The sequence below is a fragment of the Taurulus bubalis genome (genome assembly GCF_910589615.1).
Source record: "Taurulus bubalis genome assembly, chromosome: 19".
In the NCBI taxonomy this organism is placed as follows: Eukaryota; Metazoa; Chordata; class Actinopteri; order Perciformes; family Cottidae; genus Taurulus; species Taurulus bubalis.
The window spans coordinates 3,996,537-4,019,285 of record NC_136607.1 but is presented as its reverse complement, the minus strand read 5'-3'; the positions used below and the strand labels follow the sequence as shown (position 1 = coordinate 4,019,285).

The window sequence follows — 22,749 nt, the reverse complement described above, 5'->3', positions numbered from 1 at the left end:
ACAGCAACTACAAGAAAAAAAAAGCGGGAAAAAAAAACGTAAAGCTTAAAAACTACAAGGCACTTTTTTATCAAATCCTTGTCATGTTTAATTTCCCCTTTGTGTTTATGTCGGCATCTCTCTGCGCCGAGCTCCTGTACATTTATTTCCTTTAGACCACCATTCTGTTTAATATTCTATGTAATAGAAATGAAGAAAAGGTGATGCTCGTCTGACTTCATTGTTGACTCGTGTATCGAGGCGTCGTCACGGCGACGGCGAGTCCACCAGGAGTTTCTCACTTCACTGCTCTTTGGGATTTCTTCTTTTTTTTTTTTTGGTAAACAGTTTTCTGTTGCACTTCCTGCCTTGGCCAGGAGAGGTCGATAAACATGTCGGCTGTGTGATTTCTTTAAAAGGTTTCTGCAAAGAACTCCGTAATTTGATACTAATTATAGAGGAAACACTGTAGCCCCAGAGTTCAACTGGTACTTTTTCAAATAATTTCAATTAATATTATTTTAGTCAGTGCATATGAGAAGTCAGCAAAACATGCACACAATCATTTTCCAAGCATCTTTAAGGAAAAAGAGTAACTGTCATTATTTTAAAGCCATATCTCATAGTCCTTTCTATGAGATTATTAGGAAATCACAAATTACTGTTACGAAATTCAACATACCGTAGGAAAATATCCTGGGGGACTTTTGGGTTTGATCAAATTCATCATTCATCTTCTTTTAAGAAGGTGGCAGGTTTAGAGAGAGGTTGCTAGTGTCTGGTCGCCATGTCATGATTCGTACCGAGACAATGTGTTTAGACTTTGGTGACGTTGTTAGCGAGCGGCTGCTGCTGCTGCGGCAGCTGGTCTTCGTCTTCGTCTTCGTCGTCGACGCTCAGGTCCAGCCTCAGGTTGTCCAGGGTCTGCCGGATCGACAGAGTCTCCTTCCGCCTGTGAAGAGAAGACGGGGAAGACTTACGGCGGCGTACTTCACGACCATGGCGATGATAATAAGGAACTTCGAAACGTGAACGAGACCGTATGTGTTTTGGGGCCTTTAATGCATAGGAAACTGCAGGTCCTCTCCATGCCATGGCTACGGGTGTGTGTGTGTGTGTGTGTGTGTGTGTGTGTGTGTGTGTCAGAGTACGTACTTGGTCTGCAGGTGTTGGTCGAGCAGCTGCCTCTGCAGCCGGCCGCTCGTCTCCCTCTCCTCGGCCAGCTCCCTCTGGGTGTGGCGGTACTGCGTCTCCTTCCGGCTCGCCTCCTCCTCCGCCTCGTTCAGCTGGCGCTTCAGAGAGCGTATCCTCTGGGCCATCTGGGGACCAATCACAGCTTTAGGGTGGGACAGAGGGGCGGGACTGGACCATACATGTTCACACATGAAAACGGCCTCAAGGTTGTAGGCGCCTACTTTTTTCCCCAAAAGAAATATGACGTGATGGCTGTCACTGTGTTCACGTGTGTTAATGGTTCACGACCAAATGTATTCGAGGGTAATGTTAAAATGCGAGATGAAAAGATTTCACAAGGGCAATGTTGGAAAAAAGTCCCAGAGAACTGTGTCCCCAAGTTACTTAAGTAACTTAACTTAACCAAATGTGACCAAATGGAAGGCCCACAAGGCATTTTATGTTATTATAGGGATTACCTAAAAAGAAAATGTTCAAAGAACTGTAAATATCCAAAAATAACGCACCATTTTGTAGAATTCGGCATCCCTTTATATCTGTTTATTGCAATTAATTCACAGCAAAATTGTTTATTTTGTGTTCCTACGCTGTAGTAAAACAGTTGACTTTTCCGTTTCTACATACAAATACAGTTAATTCAATGTGTGTATTTAAAGTATTAGCTACAGCTAATATAGGCACTGGTTATCTTCCTGTGGCACTGATAAGGATTCATGGTGTACTTGGTGTCATGTCTGTGTTCAACCTTTCATTGAAATTAAAAATATTTTGTGTTACCAGGTCTTTCTGCTCGGTCGCTATCCTGTGCTCCTCTTCCATCTGGTCGCTCAGCTCGTTGCTCCTCCTCTCCAGTTTACCGACGGCGTTGGTGAGAACCGACTTGTTCCTGCAGAACACAAACACACAGTTAGCTGCCATGGCGACACCTCGTTGGCAATCAGCAGACTTTTGGAAACTTGCTAGAGGAGGAGACTAATCCGTCACACGAGTTATAAACCCAGAACGGAATGGGTTTCTGTTTCGTTTTTTTGTTCTCTTGTTCCCGATGTTCACCATGTGAACGGCTGGCCTGCCTCAGGAACAGGTTTTTCAGAAAAGATCTTGAAACTAGAATGACGGCCTGGCGGTCACATGCCTCCGTACAGTTGCCATCACATGTTATCCTATTAGTTTGTCTTCAGTCCATCCGATTGTGTCACATTTGAGAACATTTGGACGGACGGTTACTGTGACCTTGACCTTTGACCGCCAACGTTTGATCAGTTCGTCCTTTGGTGAAAAGGTTGTTTGTGCCAAACTTGAGGAAATTCCCCCGAAGGATTTACTGAGAAAAGACCGAACGTACAGACAAAGCCGGAATACACGGCTTAATATTTTGTTTAAAAGGTCACGGGGCTGACCTCTCCTCTGTCCTCAGGATGTTCTCCAGCTCTTTGACTCTGCTCTCCGCTCTGGAGATCACATCCTCCTGAACTCTGGAGCTTTGAAGCTCCTCCACCTCCAGACGCAGCTCCCGCAGCTGAAGAGAGAGAGAGAGGCAGAGAGAGAGAGAGAGAGAGAGAGAGAGAGAGAGAGAGAGAGAGAGAGAGAGAGAGAGAAAGTTGAAATTTCATGAGTGCATTATCTTAAATAGCTCCATAGATTGTCGGCCGATAAGTAACAAGACATTGTAGTGCAGAAACATCAAAGACATATCTGATTAAAGGACACACACACACACACACACACACACACACACACACACACACACACACACACACACACACACACACAGTACCTGTCTCTCCATGGCGACCTTGTCCGTTTCCAGCTGGTCGTTCAGATCCTTCTCCTGGATCACCTTCAGCTGCAGCTGCTCGTTCTGACGGCCAACACACAGATAGACGTCTTAATAACCAGGTCAGCCAAAAGTCAACGGCACGGCGAGTAAAGGGACGGCGGAGTCGATCGCTTCCTGTTCGGCGGCGTGTTTTACCTGCTCGATGGCTCTCTTGTGTTTGTTGGCCCATCTCAGCTCGCTGTCATGCAGCTCCTCCAGATCGCTCTCCAGGTCGATCATCTTCTCCTGCCAGAGTCCAAACAGTAACAACTCATTGTCAGAACACTTTTTTTTTTTTTTCCAGGCAGCTTCTGATCCGAGGTCAGCCGTCTGCCGCCATCTCATCGGCGGAACACATTCGGGCTATTTAGAAAACAGGCGCAGACGAAGCATCTTCAGAAATAGTGACACGATGAACATTTAGGATTATGGGATTAGCACGCCGATTGCTTAAACGGGATTTGCATAATTAATACCTCATTAACCCCACACTCTTTGCATGACTGATTAATTCAAGTGGACATCTCCGTTTGAATCATAAGGTCACGTATGCAAACACACCGTGGAGAGAGAGAGAGAGAGAGAGTTCACTTCAAGGGAGAAAAAGTTGTTTCATTGGTTTGCAGTCAGACATCCCATAAAAGTGAATATTAATATATGTTTTTGTGCTGAAGTTATATACAAGTTCTCTTTGAAAGGGTAAAGTCAAAAAGCACGGATGTTGGTCTTTTCATGGAATGAGAAAATAAATGTAATACTAAAACTGTCATATGAAACATATGCACTTAGATCCAGTACCTGAGCCACTTTCACTTGCTTGGCCAGCTCCTCTTTGGTCTGGTTGGTGCTCTGCAGCTCCATGTGCAGGTCGTCCACCAACCTCTCCGCCTGCTTGCACTGCAGCTGGATCCTCTCTCTCATCTGGATCTCCTCCTCCAGCGTCTGCTCCCTATCGATCAGCTTGCCGGAGACCTGCAGGCACGGGACAGGAACACGTGAGGCGTCGCGTTACCGGCCCGACGCGGTCGGGTCACATTCTGTTAGTATCGGACGGTGGGACGCACCTCTCCCTGCAGTCTGTCGACGAGGATCTGCAGCCTCAGTATCTCCTGCTCCTTCTCCAGCAGAGACTCCTCCAGCTCCTCCACCCTTAGCTGGCTGTCTGCGCGCAGCTTCTGCTGCAGGCTGAGCTCGGCCGAGGCCTGCGTGGAGCCCAGCAAGGTGTCGCCCAGCTGGAAGCACACGCAGGGACATGAGGGTCAGCAGGCAGTGTGCTCACCCGGCTTCACCAGAAGAGGTGTCACTCAAGGGAAAGCATCCTTCATCAACCTGCTCTTTGTGGTGGCCACCTTTGCATTTGGGTTCTCATTTTGTTAAACACAACTGTATCATGCTGCTAAGTGTTATTAGTTTTTAACAAAAGTAAATAAAATACAAATGTTATGTGTCCTGGGAAAGATGGGCTTGTATCCACTGGTTTGGTTTCAGGTATTTGTTTATATAAATGAATGCATTTCTTTGTCAGATGCATGGTTTATTACTTGTATTCTTTCTTATTTTCAAAGGATTTATTTCTCGTTAACTGTAAATATACATAAATAAAATATTAAGTATAAAAATTAAAAAAATTATGCATACATGCATTTTCATTTGTTTCCTAAAAACAGTTTTACAAATTATAATCTTTGTTAATTCACTGGAATTTAACAGATTAGTACAGTTTGTTTATGCAGAATTGTAAAGCAATGAATCTCAAGATTCCTCTGCTGCAATTATTCATTGTGTTTTTTGTTTCATTAATACGTAGGAAGGTACGTGTAAAGTATTATGAAATACGGTACGGATTATCAAAGAAATAATATCCCCAAAGCGTCCCGTCTGTACCTCTGACTCCAGCCTGATGATGGTGCTGTTGAGCTCCGTGGTCCTCTTGTCTTGGGTGTCTTTGTGGACCTCCAGCTCCTCCAGCTGTCGCTCCGCCAGCCACAACTTCTCAGACAGCGTCTGGGCGTGCAGCGTCTGCTTCTCCAGGTTCTCCTGAACACAACACACACACACACACACACACACACACACAACGTTCAGACCTCTGCCTCCTCATGTGTGTGTCTTAATGTGCGTGTTGATTTACTGAGACATTGAACTGATTGAATGACACTAATTTAAGCTGACAATATGATTTTTGAGAATTGTACACCTCCATATTTTCACAGAGGACTTTTTTTCTTTCTTGCCAATGAACGAGGTGCAATGTTGGAATGCGCTTTTATAACCAACAATGTCATAACGTTATAACCTTAACGTCATCGGTTTATCTGGAGTTGGAAACTTTTGCATTGTGAAAAAGTAACAATATGAATTATCATTGTGTTTTTAACATGGCCTTGTTATGTATGAGATTAAACAAACAGGATGAAGTGTTCCTTTATGAGCTGAGAAAATGATTCCCAAGCCAAATTAATCATTTCAGAAGCCATCGGATTATGTGAATTTAGAATTCTGCATTTCTGCGAGCTGACAGGACTGTATTTCTTTCGCTGGATGATCAACACTACACAATTATTTTGTCACGTTTTGTGCATTTTCCCATGAATGTCCAGCAACACACGCAACCAGTGTACTGTGAAGCTGCTGCGTACCTCAGCATCATGGATCTTGTTTTGGAGGGACTGCTGCAGAAAGCTGAAGGCGTACTCCTGAGTGTTGGCCTCCACCATCATGTCCCGGGCCTGCTTCACCTCAATCTGATCGGGACAGGAAAAGAGTCAGTCACGGAAACCCCCCCTGTGGATACCGACAGTATAAATGCATCATCCGTCCTCTCACACCTCCATCTCCCTATGTCTCTCGCCCATGGATTGGTTCTCCCTCTCCATCTCGGTCATCTGCTCTCTCATCCTCTTCATCTCGTTGCTCAGCTGAGCGTTGGTCCTCAGCAGGTCCTCGTTGTTCACCAGCAGGCCGCGCATCTCAAACCTGCAGAGGGAGGCCGTTATCAGACAGAGACGACCACCTGCCGAGAATCCCCGTTCTCATCTTGTCGTGGTGAAGTAGACGTGTACTGAGGGCGGAGTCAGTACACTTTGACATTACTTAGTAAAAACTACATTTCCGATGAGCAAAAAGAGTCAAACAACGGCCAATGTTAAAGTCCCAGAGACACGGAAGTTAGAGCGTCCTCAGCTTCTGTACTGTTCACAGGGAAACTGAATATTTGAGCGGTGTGGAGTTACTAAAGGCATATTAATCAAATCCTTTGCATTCGATTGCATCTCTAAAAAGTGGGAGGTCCTCAAATGTAAATACACATTTAGATTGTTTCTTGGACGTATGTAATAATATTATTGGTTGCAATTGGACTTGGACATACAAATTCTATAAAATTACATTTTTGTTTCCTTTTTTTGTTGCATTTATTGTTAAATAGGTGCCTAGTAGGATTGGGGAGGTGATCGGAAAGAGTTATTTCATTGCATCTCGACTTAAAGTTACTCCCTAAAGTAAAACTTCAGTGTCCCTTTTGAAGAGCGACACCAGCTTCAAGCTTTTGAGGTTGAAGGATCTCTTTAAAGAGAGTTTCACCAGTGGTGGGCCGTCAGGGCCAGCTAAGCCTTCTCTGCTGGCCTAAACAGAATCACAAAGTTATAGCTATATTTATAATTTTATTGTTTTTCACAAATACACTACATGTATTATAATTATTTTTAATAATAATTGTACGGTAGTTAATATCATTCTTCATTGTGTTTTAGTGCCTCAGTTTTGTTGGATTGTTTTGTTATAACTGTAAGCTATTATATTGAGTAATTGAACAGCTGTATGGGAAGCAGTGTTCTGATGTACGTCTCTGGGGCTTTTATTGTGAAGAAAATAATGGAAGGAGAGGAAACGTTCTAGTGTGGAACGAGAATAAAAGTGGTTGCCGTCATGTGCAAACTACGCTGCATCGTGTTGTTTTATTAATAAAGTGAAGTATAGGTGCAAGATAAACCATCGGCTACATAACTAAATGTGACTGGTTCTTGATTTGGACTACATGCATTGTCCGTTAATGACGCAGCATCCTGTCATGCGCGTATTTCTGTAAACTATATCATACGGCACTGAAGGCCTAGGTCCAAAATGCATGGCCCGCCACTGAGTTTAACAATAAAGTGGAAAAAAAGAAGAAAACAAAACAAAATGGCAAGAAAAGCAGGCAAGAAAGCAACAAGATGAACCAAAGAAAAACCATGCAACCATTAGGAAGAGAGAAAAAATAACATCATGTCTGACCTTATCTGGTTCCTCTCCTTCTCCATCTCCACACTCTCTGCCTCTAGGAACTGGTTACGCTGGAGAGAACACACACACACACACACACACACACACACACACACACACACACACACACACACACACACACACACACACACACACACACACACACACACACACACACACACACACACACACCATCAACATACATTCTGACTTATGTTAACCAACCGCAGTGCAACCAAGTGCAGGTGCATCCCAGAATGGATCAGGTGAGGCCTCTACCTTCTGGCAGACGTCCATCTGTTTGGTCAACTCCTCGATGTAGTTTTTTTTATTCGGCGTTCCCAGAGTGTTAGAGCGCATACTGTAGTGGTTGGAGGAGGCAACCTGCAGCAACGAAAACAGATGTTGAAATATGGGGGGGCATTGGACACAGGTTTGTGTGTGTGTGTGTGTGTGTGTGTGTGTGTGTGTGTGTGTGTGTGTGTGTGTGTGTGTGTGTGTGTGTGTGAGAGAGAGAGAGAGTAAACGTACTGCGTGGTTGATCATTTGGTCGCCCCTCCTCTTCACCAGACTGTCGTAGGCGGAGTAACGGGGTCGGGGGGAGCTGAGGGTGGGCGTGCCCACGGGACTGGTGCTGCGACTGTTGTAGCTGTACATGTTCATCTCTGAGTTGGCAGGAGACAGTTTACCTTGAACCTGGAGATGAGGAGGAGGGGGGGAAGCTTTGTAAGAATACAGTTATGTCTTTATTTTGGCTAGTCACTATTCTGCCATTAATAAGGAAAACATGAACGCTTTTAGTTCAGAACACGAGGTAGTGGTTTACCACTTGATCCTGACAGATGAGGAAACAATCAGGTTAAATCAAACTTAGAAAATGGATCACCCAAAAGAAATAAAGAATAATTCTCACTTGCCTCTCAGGGGCTCGTACACGTGAGGATGTGTGTGGATAAAAAGCAATGATTCTATAGAACTTGCTGAAGCTGCATTTGAAGTTGCAAACGCATGCTCTTTAATTTACAGTATTCATGACAAAACATTGTTTCGTAGTTCAAATTAGAACAAACAAAACAAATCCATGGAAGATAAAGAAATAAGAAAGCACCACAAACATTGAACTCCGACATGCGGTGCATGGGATTGTAGTCCATGGAGGCCGTGGTGGTGTACGGACTGTGGAACGCTCTGGGGGGGCTGTCGACGACTCCCCACTGCAACACACACACACAACACAAAAACATCTTTTACATTTTCTAAAAGTGTCGTAATGTTTTATTTTGATCCATAAACTCTGATTAATTTGTTTGCAGGACCACTGCTTCATACCAAACCACGGAGCAGTGCCAGTGGAGACACAACCCAACAGACTGGAGGCCAGTTCAGTGCGGGTTTAGCCACCATTATTGATTTGCAAAGTTTTGCTCTTCCTTCAATATTATGTAAGAAGAAGCAAAGACAATGCTGGTTTCGTAGGTACGGTATTTTTTTTATAATAATTATAATCAAATGCAAAACCTTAAAATGTAAAGATCTAAAATATCTCTCACATATAGATTACTACAAAAACTATACTTACTAATGGTGCATAAATAGTCACACTAAAATTATTCACAATGACGATATGATTGGCTATTGATTACAAGTGATCATATGTGGTAAGTTATTGTTGCGTTTATTTATTCAAAGTAGATGCACATGTAGAGAAAATACTTGTCTTTGTGTAATTCATTGTCATTAAGCGTGTCATATTGTATTTAAAAGGTGCCGATATTGATTATGTTTGATGCAGGATAATTGTATCATTAAGAGTTTCTCAACCTTGACTTTATTAGACATTATCAATTTAAATTAAACTATAGGATCTAAAAGTGTGTTAACAACCAAGAAGAAGTTGAGAGACTCTTGTGATCAGTGATTCAGATCGGCCAATGAGAAACCTTAAATCTCTGTTTGGTCCAGGAGATGGTGCTGTTCAATAACTGGAAAGGAAACATTGCATTATACTAATGCTGCATACATAAAGCATCCCGATGATTTATATATATTTTGGCTTTAGCTGTATGCTAATCATGGCCTTTTTCACTGCTTTATGAAAAGTGCCATATTTTAATTAAAAGTGGACTTAATTAGATTTAGAATAAGAAAGTTCTTAAATCAACATAATCAATATATATTGAGGATCGTCTCTTTAAAAACAATGTTAAAGACCAGACAACAGGGAAAAACTGAGGTATTAAAAATGTTTATGATAACTAAACAAAATGCTTTACCAGCTGACTGAGTCCTAAAATCAGATTCTTCTCTCAGTGCATTATAGAATAAGATTGCTGCACTAGAATGATGGAGAATTACACTTTTATATTTTATTGCGCTTGCAGATTGTTTCTCTTGTTTGTTTATAACTAGACAGGTTTCATTCTTAACACTAAGATGGAGGTTATTGCAGTTCATGGGCAATAGGAGACCTTACAGCTGTGTTCTGTCCAGGAGATGGCACTGTTTGATAACTGGTTCTGGGTTTCAGGAATATGACGGAGACGGTTCTTTATGATAATCGGATGTCTAACCTAACTGATCCGAGGCCACGGTCCGCCTCACCTACCCTGTCAGGCATAGTAGTGTCCCAGTCCCGCGAGGCCAGGGACTCCAGGGACCCTCGGTAATTGTTCATCCCCAGCCGGTTGGTCTCCCATCGGGCCAGCCTGGGGCCGTTCTCCCCCACCGTCCCGCCGCCTCCTGGACCATCTGCATCCCTGCCACTCAACCCGTTGGTCCTGTGCTCGTTGTTGAGGAACAGCTGATACTTGGGGTTCTGGCTGGCTTGCAGGGCTCGGGGTGTGGTGGGCTCCTCCTCTGACGGGCTTTCCGACTGCTTGTTCACATCCAACTCAGGCTCCTGGAGGAGACGGGCAGAGGGCGAGCAAGGAGGGATGAAATAGATGAAATATTTTCATGTTCATATATATTTTATAATGCCGGCTTCTTTAGCCGATAGATGTTTTTTTCAAGAGCTAGTCGCTAACTGTCTGTCTGCTGCTTGGTGCTGGACAGGTAGCGTAATTGGCTTCTCAATGGGTGAACCACCAGTAATAATAACCGTCTTTATTACAGACTTAAGTCATGAATCTACTGCAACTATAAAACACACAAGCATTGCAACATGACTTTCACACCAAGGACTCGTGACTTAATCTGGCCTTTTGACTTGATATTCTCCCAAAGCCCAAATCTAAAAAAATCAATGGATTGTTTCTGACAACACATATAGTTTGACTCAACTAGACAGCAGCCAATCACAACGTGTGAGCAGGAGGGAAACTTGCTTTTGGCAGCGCAGACAGACAGATAATACACTTATATTAAGAGTTGAAGCACTAAATTTGTAACTTTTTTTGTAACTTTTTTGTAACTTTTGCAAACCAATGACTTTGTTCCACCTCTTGCACATACTGGAGATAATATGCCACAGTAAACCAAATAAACAGAGTCATGTTTTCTCACCAAGCAAATGATCAGGCGGAAACAAACAGAATGCAAAAATGCACAAAAGTGTCCTGATCACTGTAATTTGTCCCAATTACTGCAATCATGCTGTAAAAATCAACACATTCGTAGCGTGAAGGTTGTTGTCATTATTTCAGACCAAAGGCAAAAAAAAAAACCCCAAAAAAAACAGGCAACGTGCTCATTTACAGGAAAAGAATCAAGGAGAAGGAGAGTAAGTGAGGCCAGAGAGTTTTAGGCCGTTTGATTAAAACGATTGGAGGAGGCTTGATCATCTCTCTTTCGGGTCGTCATGCGGATTGAATGCAAGGCGACGACTTATGAGCTGCTGTCGGCCGTCCTCAAGATGCAGAGCTTATCGTTTCATGCAACGTCATCGAAATGGTCGCTCAGGACTTTTGCTTACCGATCCCATGCCGGAGTCAGTCACCGAGTCTCTACCAGACTCTGCGGTTTGGGTTTTGCTCCTTGGTTCGGAGTCAGTCTTCTCAGCGCTGCCTCTTACTGGACAATCTATTCTCGCGGTGATCTTACTAGTGTAGGTGCCTCTCTGGGCCGACTGAGCCACGTTCTGGGTTTCCCTGAACGGAGGGGTCACGGTGATGTTGGGAACCGCCCCGCCGTCCTCTTGTCCGACGCCGCCCAGCGAGGACGGACTCGACGTGGGCTTCGGAGGCTCGCGAGCTTCTGCGGGAGCGGACTTTGGGACTAGTCCTGTTCCAGATGAGGGGCTCTGTGGGGAACCGGAGGAAGAGACGCGCTCTGGATCGGAGAATTTACCGATCAGGTCTTTGACGCTGCCGGCTCGGTGCAAGTTTGAACTGCGGGACAGGCCTGTGGTTGGTTTCTTAAGACTGGCCCTCCAGGCCTGCTCTGTCTTGTCTTCAGTGGCGGCCGGGTGAGGACTAAGTGGTGAGTGTAGGTAAGGAGACTCGGGCGCATGCTGAAAGAAGTGAACACAATGACAAATCCCCAACAACACTGTTAGCAAGAAGTCTGAGCAGCACGTGTAGCAGGTTAGTAGCGGCTGATTTCACAGACGATACAGTGACCGTACAGTTCAGACCATATCTTTGTATTGTTACTGGGAGCTTCAGATCTTTGTGGGCAGAACAATGAGCAGAGTTACTTTAAGGCTATGTTGGGTCTGAAAAATATTCCATATAGTCCATTTTATGGATATTGCCCACTTGTATTCCAGATGATAATGCTTACAGAAAAGAAAGGAAGAAACTAAAGAAAAGTTTACTTAAAAGGTTGCTAAACAGCGACCACAAGTGGTAATTACAGGATCACGGCACATTGAATTTCCAGCGGTTTCCCAAGGTTCTCTTTAGCTCATTCTCTTGTAAGTGACTGATTGACTAAATACATTTTAGCCGTCTGTGGCGGCCCAGATCTCCACACTGATACCTCATAACTTTACAGAGACCAGACCAAACTCTCTTTGTATAACTGTATCTGCATGACCCAGAGACTGACTATATGCTATAAACAATAACGTTGCTGCCATATGTATGACTACATGATGTTATTTGGAGCATTGATGGAGCAGCTACAATGTTAGCGTAGCTTAGCACTCCAAACTCCATTCAGAAAACAAGCGTTTTAAAGTTGTTATTTCTGAGGACAATTATGAACCAAGACTTTTTCCAACGTATCTGGGAATTAAACAAAGTGTACAAAGCAGCAGTAGTGGCTGTGACGGCCAAGGTTCATGAAAGGTTGTTGGTAGGCCATCCTCGAGTAATGCGAATAAACATAAATCACATTTGGTGTGAGCGCACGATGAGCAGCACATTAGCCGCAGCTAGTAAGGTTGCAGTGACAAAAGAGAAAGACTGAGCTACTTCCTCTTTCAGATGGTACTTCCTTTAAACCTAGAAAGCACTGAGTTCCCATAAACAACGCAACTAGATTCAAAGACATCATTCCTCCGCTTAGATTTGAACATTTTAAGGATTCCTCCGAAGCAGCATGTCAACGTGTTAGTCACGTCTGATGTTTTTGAGCATGCATAATGACATGAAGCCCTGTGTGTGTGTGTGTGTGTGTGTGTTCCTATCCTGACATAAATCCCTCTTGAGGAAGTGCAACATCTGCTCGTTCATCTGAAAAATCCCAACCCCCCCCCCAAAGCAAAACATCCCACTTTCTCACACAGAAATAAAAAAGGACACATAAATATATAAACAGATAGACTCCAAAATAAAAATACAAAAGTCCACACACACACACACACACACACACACACACACACACACACACACACACACACACACACACACACAAAAGAGGAAAAGAACAGAAATTCAATCATTTGTTTTGCCAAAAATCCACTTGATTAAATCCAACTTTAATTAACATTATGACAAGGAGGCTGATGCCACTTAGAGAAATGACGTGGCGAGCATCCAGGGGTTTAACTTTCGGGGCTCAAAGGGTCCAAAGCGCTGAGTGGCCTTAATCCGGGGTCTCGCCTGGCCGCCTCCCACAGGGACGGCGAGCCAAGGCCGGGCCGGGAGAGGAGCCGGGTCCTGGGAGGACTGGGAGGCTGCGGTTTAGGGGTCGCTGCTAATCACCGCCGCATTAAAATGTTTACAGGCCGCAGCGGGATTAGCTATGAGCTGATGACTTTTAATGTTATTATTTTTGCTCTGTGAGTTTGGACTCTCTGAGCCGTATGGAATGAGGAGACGAACACACACACACGCACACACACACACACTCGAGGGTGATGAAATGTGTGTGTTCTTGTATTTCTGCCCGTGCAGTAAAATGACTCAACATTCCTCAACATTCAGGACAGGATCACACGTACTGTAGAATCCCTGGATAAACAGGCAGGGTCACAGAAGATTTCTAATGCTGATTAATTCATTATTTGTTCATATTTCGGTTAATATTTTCACTATTCTTATTTTATTTTTCCAGGTACTATTTTTTACTATCCTCATATTCTTATTTTATTTTTTAAATTTCCATCTGCGTGCTATGGATATAATGGTAAAATATAAGACTCTTGTTTCTGTTAAAAACTAAATAAAAGATTATACAATATACTATGATTGATGATTAAATATGAGAGAAATAATTCACAATATCTTAAATTCTGAATGTGTGGTATGTTTGACGCTACAATGATTCATATATGAAATGAAGAAAATACCAGCGAGGCCTTTCAAAATAAAACACTCCCCATACAGCATCACGATGGCCATGACAGCAATTTAAGGGTGATTTTATTGGTTTACGCATTTTTAACCTCATTTTCTCTGACATCCTGTACACATGGACATTTAGTTAGTGGTACTACAGCAGTATTTAAGAGTGATTGTTTTCAGGTTTTGGAAAGATTATGTTCATGGTATAAAGAAACCAAGGCTGAGTTCATAGGAGACAGAGCGAGTCTACTCTGAACGTCTGGAAGGGTCTTACTAAGGATAAGTTCAGTGTGTAAATAATGTGTGCTGTTTAGCTGGATGTCTCACTGCATCTCATTTTTCTAGAAAATAATTTCTCCTAACCTTTAAAACCTGCATTTTATTTTCTCGGAATAATAGGAGAAAGGGAATTGTTTGGGGGATTGAACGATCACCCAGGAAGACGTGCAGACGGAGCTTGATTCAGGAAAACCAGATCTACATTCCCCCAAGTCATGTCTGCCCCAAACACCCACCCACACCCACACACACTCTCAATTCCCTGTGGCCTCACTACAGTACAGACATATGGCATAGAGCTGTAGACCATCTGACCCAGATATATGACAGCAGTGCATCCTGGGAACTACAGTGAATGCACCACTGATGTTATGGTTCAAGAGAATGAAACGTTCAGGCTCGTCCAGTGACGGCTTGATTCAGTGTTGAAACATGAACACAGTGTTGATTATTAGTATGGAATATCCTTTTGTGGTTTTAGGAACAGTTCCGCTCTACTTCATCATTTCTGCACTAAGCTGGTCCAGAAGGCCACTTTTTAAAATGCATGTTCTGGATCACCCACGAGTAATTGAAAAGCGACTTTGTCGGATTTAACGCCAAAACATTGTATCCTACATTTCCCATAATGCAACTCAACACTGTTTGTCAGATCCCTGTCTGGTGAACTTCCAGTCTGAAATGGTAAAAATGGTACAGACCCCGAAGCCTCCACCAAAGACATTGTACAACTGTTCTCTCAGGTTGAGTGGACGCCTCCTGGCTGGTAGAGTAGGTGGAATGTCCCTTTAACGGCGCGCTGCCTGCTCCATATCGCACTAGGAGAAGTGTAACTGGGTACAGAGGGTGTTGGACATGTTTGCGGGAGCTTACATGGATTTCTTTGATAAGGCAGGCTGGTTTACTCAGAGATTCCGCTCCTGCCCATCTGCACACCCAACAATGGGGAAGTCTTTGAGTTGGGAACAATAAATTTGATCATCTGTTGGGACCAAACTTGCCACCTCCATTTTTAGCAAACACACTTTTCTAACTTTTCATCCTCTCCGCCAGGCGTAAGGAGGATGGTGTTTGTCCGTCTGGCTAAACTAAACTCACATAGTGCTGGACCCATCAGCCTCATCTTTTTATTCATTTTAGTGCTCATTTACGCTCAAGGACCGCTCATGGCCGGGGTGATTCATACGGTTTTATAAACTTGTTTATGAGTGATAAGGCTGCTGTGTTATCGCTCCTCACTGCGATCAACAGCTGCTTTAAAGGGCATTTCTGTCTATCGGCCTTTTGGCTTTTGTCGTGGCTCAAAGTTTGACATCATAGAACGGTTTAATCTGCAGATGAACTCCTAAACCGATGTGTTGTGTTCCAGGTCCTGCGTCTCCTGCTTGTAGCTTCTTTGGGACGTTTCAGATCCTTTCATGGTTGTTCGTTATCGTCTGGATGCTTTTGAGCTTCCTGGTTTGTTTCCTAGTTTGTCATAGTCGTTTACTAGATTCTAGTTCCTCAAAAAAACTGGAAACTAGTTCCAAAAACACAAGCGGGTTGCTGTTTTCTAGTTCCCCGGGGTGTTCCATCTTTTTCCTCTGTATTTGTCGGTTCTTTGGCTTCCTAATGTTGTTTTCTAGCTTCTCCTGTTAGTTTATCCAATCTTTTCATGTTGTTTTTTTAGTTTCCTCAGGCACTGTTCTGCCTTTTCATGGTTGTTGGTCGTTTTTTGACTTTTTGGGTTGTTGTTCATCTTCTCCAGATTAGTTTCTCTCTTTTCTAGGCGTGTTTACAGCTTTTTTTTTAATTACTTTTATTACGAGATTCTATCGCTTCTTCTTTTGTTTTCTGCCTTGCAAGGGTCGTTTTTGCACTTGCTCCTGGTTGTTTGTTGAAGTGTTCCGATTCTAAACTCACATTCTAAGGTCACCTACCAAGCTTAGGCCGATGAGATAATAAAAAATAAAATAAATAACCAATTAGCGGCATCAGTCTTGTGTTGGACCCATATGGCCTGAATGTCCAGCTCCGTTCGGCCCACAGCAATCTGCTTGGCAATATGTTCCTGTTGTTGTTGTTGTTGTTGTTGACCCCCCCACCCCCCATGACTGTAAATAACTAAGATTATTAACCAACTGGCGCTCCGTCCTCGCCTTAAGGCCGGCCCGTTTTTACACCTAGCTCAGCTGGCGATTATCCCTTCATGGGGCAATACTGGTTAGAGATCAGGCTGGAATCCGGTCAAGCCCGTCCTTGATTTCGTTATTTCACGTGGGAATCACCACAACGAGCACAGATGTATGATCACCGGGTAAGCCCGTCAAATATGTCTATTAGGGATGTGTTAAATATGGAAAATGAAAAGCGGCTTAAGGGTTCCCTGAAGGCCGACCGCTCAGATTTGATCTGAAGTAACAGGAAATGCTGCACATGCTCATATAAAGCTGTACGTGGTAATATATGAGACAATTCATCAATTTAACCGGTTGACAGAAAATAAATAAGCAAATATGTTGATGATTGACTAATAACCATTTTAATCACTTATCTAGAAAAAAGGCCAAAACATGATCTGACCCCAGCGTCTAACGTGTGGCATCACTTCCTCTCCTATGTGATCGTGGACAGAACATTCTAGGCATATATAAATCATCTCGGGCTTGCGATGGGATTTATTTCTCTATTTTTACATATTGTGTGTTTTGGAACAAATGAAATGGGTTAATGATCCAAATGAAGAACATACCTCTCGTATAAAAGACTTCACAAAACCAATATCAACCAGAATAAATACACACCAAACGGTGTTGACCTTTTCATGCACTTGAGAACATAATCCAGCATCTGTTCCCACACTACATTGCTTTGTCTTTTTAAACTCGATATGAGAGGAACCAAATTGGAATATTATAAAACACAAAGCCTAACAAAACAAAACACATTCTCCCCACGAGCCGAACACAGCAGAGGCGTCTTTGCTCCCCAGACGTCCTCATCTGATGACTAATTGCACCTGTGTCCAACCTTTATAGAACATGTTTTCTTTATTGTGGAGGTTCTGAGAGATTCATATGTAGTTTTCTATAATTACTAAGGGCGTGTTTCTGTCCCTGAGAGCGGAGTAGCTCATCCAGCTGCTCCTCTGATACGTCCATAGTCGGACAACGCCTGGTCTCACACTGTAATTTACACATTTAGAGTTCTTACTTCATCTCTTAATAATAATAATCAGTAATATTCTGACGTGTAATGCAGTTCTACAGTAGCCCTTTTTACAGATTGCACATAACTGCTGTGAAGACGAGCCACAGAATCCAATCAAAAACCTCAAATCTAAATCTATTAGATTTAATGTCTAATCAAAATGATGCGTGATTATACAAATCCAGGCTCATCTTCTGACAGATTAACCTCATAATCTCATAAAGAGGTTACCGAGCCCCTCTTCGGCCCAGAGCGGCTCGTCTAGATTAACGGGACAAAGCGTGAGACGGAAGGTGTGGAGGGTCTGAACCCCCGTCCTGTCCACAGAGACCTGCGGCACCAAACACACACAACATGGTGTCCTCTGCCTCCTGCTTCATGGAATAGTTTTTGGGAAAATCAGGGTTGTAACATTCCCCAAAGCAGTTGTTGAATCCAGTTTTTTCACATTTAAATCCACTCTCTGAGTGACTTCAGCTGTCAGGACGTTGAATCAATGACTAAGGTTTTGTCAAAGAATGAGTTGATGTATTTGAAAGATTTGGCATTAATAATAATCAACCTGATACTGTATGAATTGTGCCGTCAAATGTGAAGAAGCAAACTATGAACTTCCAGAATATACTCCAAAAACACTCACATGATGTTTTATTTGGTGCAGTTTCACTTTTAAATCCTGCTTTAAAAAAACATTATCAGGTGTTTTTCAAAGAGAATCGGGACGTTCTGAAAAGGGAGAGCCTGATTCATGTTGTATTTCTGTGCGGGAGACGCAGCAGCATGTTGGCAGCCGGCCCGTCTGCTGTTTGTGTTTAAGCTTCACAAGTTAAACTGTGGTGACACTTTGACAGGTTTCCTGTTATAATAAGACTCCAAACCAGGTTTCTTCCCTCATCGCTCCCCGTCACAACTGTGTCAGTCTATTATGGCTTTTCTTGTTGTTGTGTTTTTGGGAAAGGATGCTCTCGCTGTGTGTGTGTGTGTGTGTGTGTGTGTGTGTGTGTGTGTGTGTGTGTGTGTGTGTGTGTGTGTGTGTGTGTGTGTGTGTGTGTGTGTGTGTGTGTGTGTGTGTGTGTGTGTGTGTGAGACAGACAGAGCCAGATGAGCAGGCAGATGTTTCCTCTGTCTCCACACTGACTGTCTGAGAAAGACTGACAACAGCTGGACCAATGCCAGACACACACACACACACACACACACACACACACATACACAAACACACATACACACACACACACACACACACACACACACACACACACACACACACACAGTTACTGTTCTAACTCAACACGCTTCTTTACCTTTTTATTTTTGCTTTGTTTGTGAACAAAAATATTTTAGCTGGACTGTTTGTGGGCTGGTTGAGATTTGGTTGGATATAATTGGCCTTTGACAATATTAGTGAGAACTTTCTCACAGGTCGGAACAGAACATAATGTTATTGGTAATCTACTAAGAACCAGGATTATTTCTGCGTGTCCAACCGTCTCATTCCCACCAAAAGGACAACTAACATTATCATAATGAGCGTGACCCAAGTTATAAACTCATAATTGGAGCTAGGAAGAGTTATTGAGCCCAAGCCTTGGCTCAGACCAACGAGTGGTCCAGATCTCCTCTTGGCCGTGAGAAAGAATTGGTGCATATGTGAGACAGTAGACAGTTTGAAGGGTTCCTCTGTACCATTGTCCGCTAAACAGATCTGCTGAGTCAGGGGGGAGATATGGATTCATCACTACGGATATTACGGTGATGTAGACCTTCATCAGACCAAATGGGACATGAGAGCATCAAATGCAGAGTGGGACCTAATTTAAATGGTTACGTGTATGATTGTCCAAGGTGCATTCTGATTGGTCCGGCGACTTTGAATTGAAACACCCAGATGTACTGTGTTTGGAGTGTTAGCTGAACCCCCTACATAAGGGTAGCGACAGGGGTTAGTGGTGCCGTTATTTCGGTTTGCTAGGCCCCAAAAAAAGCCGCCATCATACAAACAACGAGTCCCGCGAGGCCTCGTTTGTTCGAGCCCTTGACTGTGCCAAGAACGAGCAAGCAGAATAAAAGCCAACAGGAGTTGAACTGTACCATGTTGCCTTCCAGCTCGGTCGCGTTCTTCCCCTGCATACTTGGTCTGCTGGTGGGCGGCTCCTCTCTGAAGGTAACACATAAAGTGCAATGTTTAAATGGTTTTCTAGTCTGAATTACACATTTTTTATTTACATTTTGTACTTGTTTTTTTCTGACCTGTGGGATTGCGTGAGTATTTTTCGCGTGAAACAGGTCAGCCTCCGCGTCTCGTCCCGGTACCTCTGCAGGTCTTGGCTCAGCAGGTTACGGAGCGCGCTCAGTGCCTCCTCCTGGAACACCAACCTCTCTGATTGGAGCAGACACTCGGTGACGGAGGCCTGAAGCTCCCGACAAGCACACAGCTGTAGCTGGGGAGGAAAGTGAAGCGTTTCACCAGGACAGCTGATCATGCATTTTAGTTTTTTTTTTAAATATATTTCATAATATCATGTCTATATATGTATATATGTATCCCGTATGGTCTGTGTGGAAGCGGCTCCCTGCTGCGGTCACTTACAGTGGACGTCTGAAGGCTGGAGTTCCTCTTCAGCTCCTGTTCGGTCCGTTTCTTCTTCTCCTGAAGATTAGAGAGGTCACTGGTCAGCAGTTGCCGGCGGCCTTCAATCTGCAAGAGTCTGACAACACACACATACAAACACATTTAGTTTTATGTTTGTATATATTGGCAATCACACAGTCAGGTTTGATAGCTAAATTAATACAATAAATACTACAAATAGTTACAAATTCTGGGTTTGTGGGCTGGACTGATTTGGTTGATATAAATTGGCCTTTGATAATATTAGAGAGCACTCTCTCACAGGCCATAATTTAAACATAATGTTAATAGCATCTACTAAAAAGCCAACCCTAAGGCCCTAAAACTGCATCACTTCAGAATATTGTTGATTTTGCTATTATTGCATTTTTTTATTTTAAGGAGTAAAAAAACAAGATAGATGTAGAGTCTATGCACACATTAGGATGACAAGAAGCCTCTCAAACATTTCTTTGGCTCATAAAAACACATGTAAAATGAAGAAATTAAAATAAATATTTTGTGGGTGTGTGAATGCACACACATGGGAGTTTGTTACCCCTCAGGTGCTGCTGTTCTGCAGTATATATATATATATATATATATATATATATATATATATATATATATATATATATATATATATATATATATATATATATATATATATATATATATATATTCAGTGGCAACAGGACGGACTTGTCTGTTCGGTTTTTCTTGCAGCAGCTGAGCGCTTCACCTTAAAAAACACCGACGATGGATACAGCTTCACATTTTCAGTGATACTTTATTCCAGAAGTTGTTTTGGGATATAAAAAAAAAGCCAAAAATAAATAAAAGTGAGTCGTGGTCTTGGGATTTTGATCCTCCGGTCTCTCCTCCCGAGCCCTCAAAGCGAACCCTTCCTTGAGCAAACACAGCAATGTGTTCATGGATACAGGCAGAGCTGAACGGCTGATGCAGAGTTAATGGTTAATGCTCAACGTTAACAACATTAACAACAATAATAAAAACACACACTGGAGCCGTGTGGCTGTCACACTAGTAACTAGTAGTAAGGGAACAGAGTGGTAGAACGAGTAAGCGCAGTAGCTTAACTAGCAGTAGTACTAGTTGTGGTATTAGTGGTTTAGCAGAAGCAGAAACACAATACTTGTGGTAGTACAAACAACTAAGAGGGGCAAACATAATAATATGTATTTATTCATATCTGCATCTACATATTAATAATCCAGCCATAAGAAGGCTCTCTGTATGAAGAGTGCAGTGAAGCATCAGAGTGCAGTTCACTGCGTGTCCACTGGGAGGCACTAACCCTCTGTAACAGATGCAGAGCAGCAGGCGATGAGAGGCAGAGAAGTGGGGTTTTGTTGAGGAGGAAGAAGAGGAGGAAGAAGAGGAGGAGGAGGCTCAAGCCTTTGATGAACCAACGAAGAAGCGACAGAAAGACAAACGAGTGGAAAACGACACAAACAACGGTACGGCAACACAAAGGCCCTCTGGGAAATATATTAACACTGTTGATGAGGTTTTCAAGGACTCCGCGCTTTGCGTGATGAGAAGGACATCTGAAGTAAAACCTTAAGGCCTTGATGAACTCTGATTCACATTCACTCGGCCCGCGTGCTGGAACACACACAGTTAGGTTTATAGTCCTCGGCTTTTTGTTGGAGGTTTATGGATAATCAAAATTGATGTCGAAGAAAAATTATATTCTAAGCCAAAGTGTCACCGTAATATCAATATTTATGTACAGTATGTTTAGAATGTTTGAGTTAAATGTGGGATGACGTTTTTCATGATAATAATATTGTATTAAAGCTTGAATGTTGTCTATTTCTGCTCTAAAGAAGCTTCTTTGCGGTGAAGTCACACACTTCTGAACCGATGTGAGTCTCACTTCGATAAGCAGACAGCGCCTCTGTCCGTCTTTCCATCAAATGTTTTACTGACTGGTGACTTTGCTGAAGTTGGAACTTTTGGGGCCGGTTATCACTTGCAACTTTTTATTTACGCAAACAAGTGTAAATATATGACCGAATGTTCAATGCTGGCGTTTGAATTTTTGTATTCAATGAGTAATAAAGTCTAATTCTGCTTCATTCACTTATTTATCCCAAATTTCATCCGTTAAAATTTTTTTTAATAATAAGGGTCAGAAAAGAAGATAAATAAAAAGATAGAAGTGATTCTTTTTTCCCCTCATTTCTGCATTTTATATTTTTATTATTATTTATTTTTTGGTGGAATATTTTTGGAGTATATTCTGGAAGCTCATAGTTTGCTTCTTCATATTTGAAAGCACAATTCATACAGTGTCAGTTCCGAATAACTTAAATGCTTACATTGGTTATTATATATGCCAAATCTTTAAAAAGGTCTAATCCCCCGAAACAGTATCAGCATTACCATGGCAACCTGTACAACAGGCCGGTTCCTCCTCGACTGCCGAATCTCCCATTGTTCAGAGATCTCGTGAGATGTTTCTGCTTTGTTTGAGTTCAGTGTTCAGCACAAACCAGAATCTCGAGAGGAATCTCGAGGAGATTTCAAGACTTTGAAGCTTCATGCAAATGAGCTATTTTGTCAGCTGTCAATCAAAATTGATCTTCACCAATCAAATGACTTCATTAAAACGCTGCGGGTAAAATCATCCATCGGTGTGAAAAGACAGTAATTACCAATGAAACACACACACACACACACACACACACACACACACACACACACAGCCAGCTGTC

The 22,749-nt window shown here is 42.8% G+C and overlaps 1 protein-coding gene across 1 annotated transcript in view; it reads right to left on the bottom strand.

Annotated features, from left to right (window-relative positions):
- The window catches only part of LOC306751322 (uncharacterized protein), a gene marked incomplete at its 5' end in the record, with an annotated part of 59,889 nt that overhangs the window by 1,253 nt on the left and 35,887 nt on the right, over positions 1-22,749 (bottom strand). The window contains 19 exons of the mRNA XM_079234884.1: positions 1-931; positions 1,135-1,298; positions 1,951-2,059; positions 2,574-2,692; positions 2,951-3,034; positions 3,149-3,238; positions 3,791-3,964; positions 4,057-4,224; positions 4,877-5,029; positions 5,632-5,736; positions 5,821-5,968; positions 7,268-7,326; positions 7,535-7,639; positions 7,787-7,951; positions 8,371-8,469; positions 9,861-10,154; positions 19,486-19,552; positions 19,645-19,835; positions 19,985-20,102. The exon at positions 1-931 is cut by the window's left edge and continues 1,253 nt beyond it. Coding sequence (XP_079091010.1) covers positions 796-931; positions 1,135-1,298; positions 1,951-2,059; positions 2,574-2,692; positions 2,951-3,034; positions 3,149-3,238; positions 3,791-3,964; positions 4,057-4,224; positions 4,877-5,029; positions 5,632-5,736; positions 5,821-5,968; positions 7,268-7,326; positions 7,535-7,639; positions 7,787-7,951; positions 8,371-8,469; positions 9,861-10,154; positions 19,486-19,552; positions 19,645-19,835; positions 19,985-20,102 — 2,548 coding nt within the window. The 3' untranslated portion in view covers positions 1-795. The remainder of the gene's footprint in view (positions 932-1,134; positions 1,299-1,950; positions 2,060-2,573; positions 2,693-2,950; positions 3,035-3,148; positions 3,239-3,790; positions 3,965-4,056; positions 4,225-4,876; positions 5,030-5,631; positions 5,737-5,820; positions 5,969-7,267; positions 7,327-7,534; positions 7,640-7,786; positions 7,952-8,370; positions 8,470-9,860; positions 10,155-19,485; positions 19,553-19,644; positions 19,836-19,984; positions 20,103-22,749) is intronic.